Here is a 3,098-nt window from a genome sequence, read left to right on the forward strand (position 1 = left end):
TGCTGAGGCCAGGGGCGCCCCATCCTTAGGTGCCTCGGGGTGTGCCCTGAGGGGTCCCGTCTGCCCCCTCTGCCCTCCCGGCGGTGCTCACCCTCCGCCACGGTGCCTTTGGTTGTCCGCCCGCAGATCGGGGAGCGGGGCCTCAACCTCTCGGGGGGGCAGAAGCAGAGGATCAGCCTGGCCCGCGCCGTCTACTCGGACCGCGAGGTCTACCTGCTGGACGACCCGCTGTCGGCCGTGGACGCCCGCGTGGGGAAGCACATCTTCGAGGAGTGCATCCGGAAGGCGCTCCGCGGCAAGACGGTCGTCCTGGTGACGCACCAGCTGCAGGTGACGGCCCTCCCGTGGGAAGGGCTCCCCTGCCCCTTCCCCTCAGCCTAGACCCCCCACGCGGGGCGTGTGGTAAAGAACTTGGCCCTCCTCTCCTTTCCGTGCGAAGGAGACAGGCTGGCGAACACCCAAACCCAAATTCAGGGTCCCCTTCACCTTCCACAGGGCAGGGGGGCCAGTGCTTTGGAAGGAGAACCCCAAGTCTCCCCCGAGAGCAGGGCGGAGTGGGCTGCCCCCATGCCCTTCCCCTGGACACTCATCCTGGGCTTTGGCCTCAGACACTGTCGCTATTTCTCCCTCCTCTTCCAGCTGAGCCTCACCATCTTTCTGGTATAAGAAAAGGCATAAGAAGCTTTAGGAAGGGCCCTGACCGGTTTGGCTCAGTGGATAGAGCATCCGCCTGCGGACTGAAGGGTCCCGGGTTCGATTCTGGTCAAGGGCATGTACCTTGGTTGCGGGCACATCCCCAGTAGGAGGTGTGCAGGAGGCAGCTGATCGATGTTTCTTTCTCATCGATGTTTCTAACTCTCTATCCCTCTCCTTTCCTCTCTGTAAAAAAATCAATAAAATATATATATTTTAAAAAGGCATAAGAAGCTTTAGGAAGGGCCCTGGCCAGTGCAGCTCAGTGGATAGAGCATGCAGCCTGCGGACTGCAGGGCCCCAGGTTCCATTCCGGGCAAGGACATGTACCGTGGCTGCAGGTTCCCTGGCCCTGGTCAGGGTGCGTGCAGGAGGCAGCCCATCGATGCGTCTCTCTCACATCGATGTTTCTCTCTGTCTCTCCCCCTCCCTTCCACTCTCTCTAAAAATCAATGGGAACAATATCCTCGCCTGAGGATTAACAACAACAACCAGGTTTCGGAAGCGATCTAGTGAAAACCCAGTGTCCAGCACCCCGACGACCCAATCGCGCGTGGACCCTCCGTCCCCTCCTGCCCTGCTGTGCACGGGGCCCGTCCACGCCTTCATCCCTTTCCACATCAGTGTGACTCCTTAGACACAGTAAAGTCTCCTTCCCCACATCCTAACCCGTACGTCGCTGCTGCTTTACTTCCCGTGACCGGTGCTAACCTGCCTTTTCCCGCCACGGCACAGTCTGGAGATCGCCCACGCTGACAGGTGCAGCTGTCAGTCTGCGGGGGTGGGGTTCCGATCCCTGAGATCCCAGAATTTATTCCCGAGGATGGACGCCTAGGGTCTCCCCCCTCATTTTTCACTTTTACAAAAAATGCCTCAATGTACATCAGTCTACGTGTGTCTCTGCTCGTTTGAGATTTTTTTTTTAGGATAGAGTTTTAAGGGGTTGAATTGTTGGTTCATAATTCTTCAGGAATCTTTAGTTTTACGCGGCATTGTCCAATTGCCTTCCAAAGGAGTTGTGCCAATCTACCACCCGCCCAGACATTTTACGAGCGTTCCCTTTCCTCCCAGTCACGGCCAGCACCTGGGGTTGTCCATCGTTTCATTTCTGCCAACCTGGTAATCCTATATAATAAAACCCTAAATAGGCAAATCGACAGAAAGGCGGAACCACCGGTCGCTATGACACGTACTGACCACCAGGAGGCAGATGCTCAATGCAGGAGCTGGCCCCTGGTGGTCAGTGTGCTCCCACAGGGGGAGCTCCGCTCAGCCAGAAGCTGGGCTCATGGCTGGGAGCGCCGCGGTGGTGACGGGAGCCTTTCCCGCCTCCGCAGCAGCGTTAAGGACCCCTTGGGGGATGTCCGCCTGCCTGCTTAGGCCTGTTCCAGGCGCAAGCCGGACTGAGGGACCTCCGGCCCAGGGCACTGGGCCTCTAGTATAAAGTAACGTTGTATCCCGACCTGAACTCAGGTTTCCTGTGGAATAGTGAGACTGAACAGCTCTTTGTGTGCTCACTGAAGACCTTATTTCTTCTGGCTCCTCAGTATCTGCAGTTTTGCGACCAGGTCATTTTGCTGGAAGACGGGAAAATCTGTGAGCAGGGGGTTCACAGTGAGCTGATGCAGAAGAAGGGGCGATACGCCCACCTCATCCAGACGATGCACGGGGAGGCCACACAGGTGATCCGCCCCCGCCCCGCCCCTCCCCCTCGGGGAGGAACCCCCTCGCTCACAGCCCTGCTTCCCCCCAGAACACACTCCAGGCTGCCAGAGAGCCTCAGGTGGGCGGCCCGGCCCAGCACCCCCTCCAGGAGGAGCCTCTGGGGGACAGTGCAGGTGAGGACGCTGGGTCCGGCCCTGCCCGGCTCCGGCCAAGAACCGCCTGGGCTGGGGTCGCAGCGGCTTTGGGGCAGCTGCCGCAGAAGCGTGTTGCTGCAGAGCATCTCTCTGTCTGTCGACGAGGACACAGAGAGGTTGCGTGACTTCCCCAGGTTGCACAGTATCGTGATGACAATTAGGAACCAGGATCCTGGCCCTCGGTCACCTCTGTCCCCTTCTCTCCAGCCGCCCCTCTGACCCGTCCAGCATGTGGGACGTCAGGCCCTCCGGGCTTGTTGAATAGTTGGGGGTGGACCCCCTTTCCAGGCTCTGGGGTCCAGGGTCTTCCGTGGATTAGGGGCAGGCTGGGTGGGCGCTGCCACCGGGAGGCGAGGGAGTGGGAGGGGGGCAGGCGCAGAAGCTTCGCAGGGAGCCGCTGGGCGCAGGGAAGAGCCGGGAGGAACGCCTTCTCCTCCTCCTCCTCCCCACCCAGGGCTGCAGAACCAGCTCACACAGAAGGAGAAGATGGAAGAAGGGTCCCTGACGTGGCGTGTCTACCACCAGTACATCCGGGCGGCCGGAGGT

At 59.9% G+C, this 3,098-nt stretch overlaps 2 protein-coding genes across 2 annotated transcripts in view; one reads left to right on the top strand and one right to left on the bottom strand.

The window, feature by feature from the left end:
* Nucleotides 1-3,098, bottom strand: part of LONP2 (lon peptidase 2, peroxisomal) — a 195,725-nt gene that overhangs the window by 61,171 nt on the left and 131,456 nt on the right. The window lies entirely within an intron of this gene.
* ABCC11 (ATP-binding cassette, sub-family C (CFTR/MRP), member 11) overlaps nucleotides 1-3,098 on the top strand; it is a 49,956-nt gene that overhangs the window by 25,130 nt on the left and 21,728 nt on the right. The window contains exons 15-18 of the mRNA XM_014528394.1: nucleotides 95-330; nucleotides 2,241-2,375; nucleotides 2,447-2,531; nucleotides 3,007-3,096. Of these exons, the coding sequence (XP_014383880.1) occupies nucleotides 95-330; nucleotides 2,241-2,375; nucleotides 2,447-2,531; nucleotides 3,007-3,096 (546 nt within the window). The remainder of the gene's footprint in view (nucleotides 1-94; nucleotides 331-2,240; nucleotides 2,376-2,446; nucleotides 2,532-3,006; nucleotides 3,097-3,098) is intronic.

Source organism: Myotis brandtii, unplaced genomic scaffold, assembly GCF_000412655.1.
Source record: "Myotis brandtii unplaced genomic scaffold, ASM41265v1 scaffold633, whole genome shotgun sequence".
NCBI lineage: Eukaryota > Metazoa > Chordata > Mammalia > Chiroptera > Vespertilionidae > Myotis > Myotis brandtii.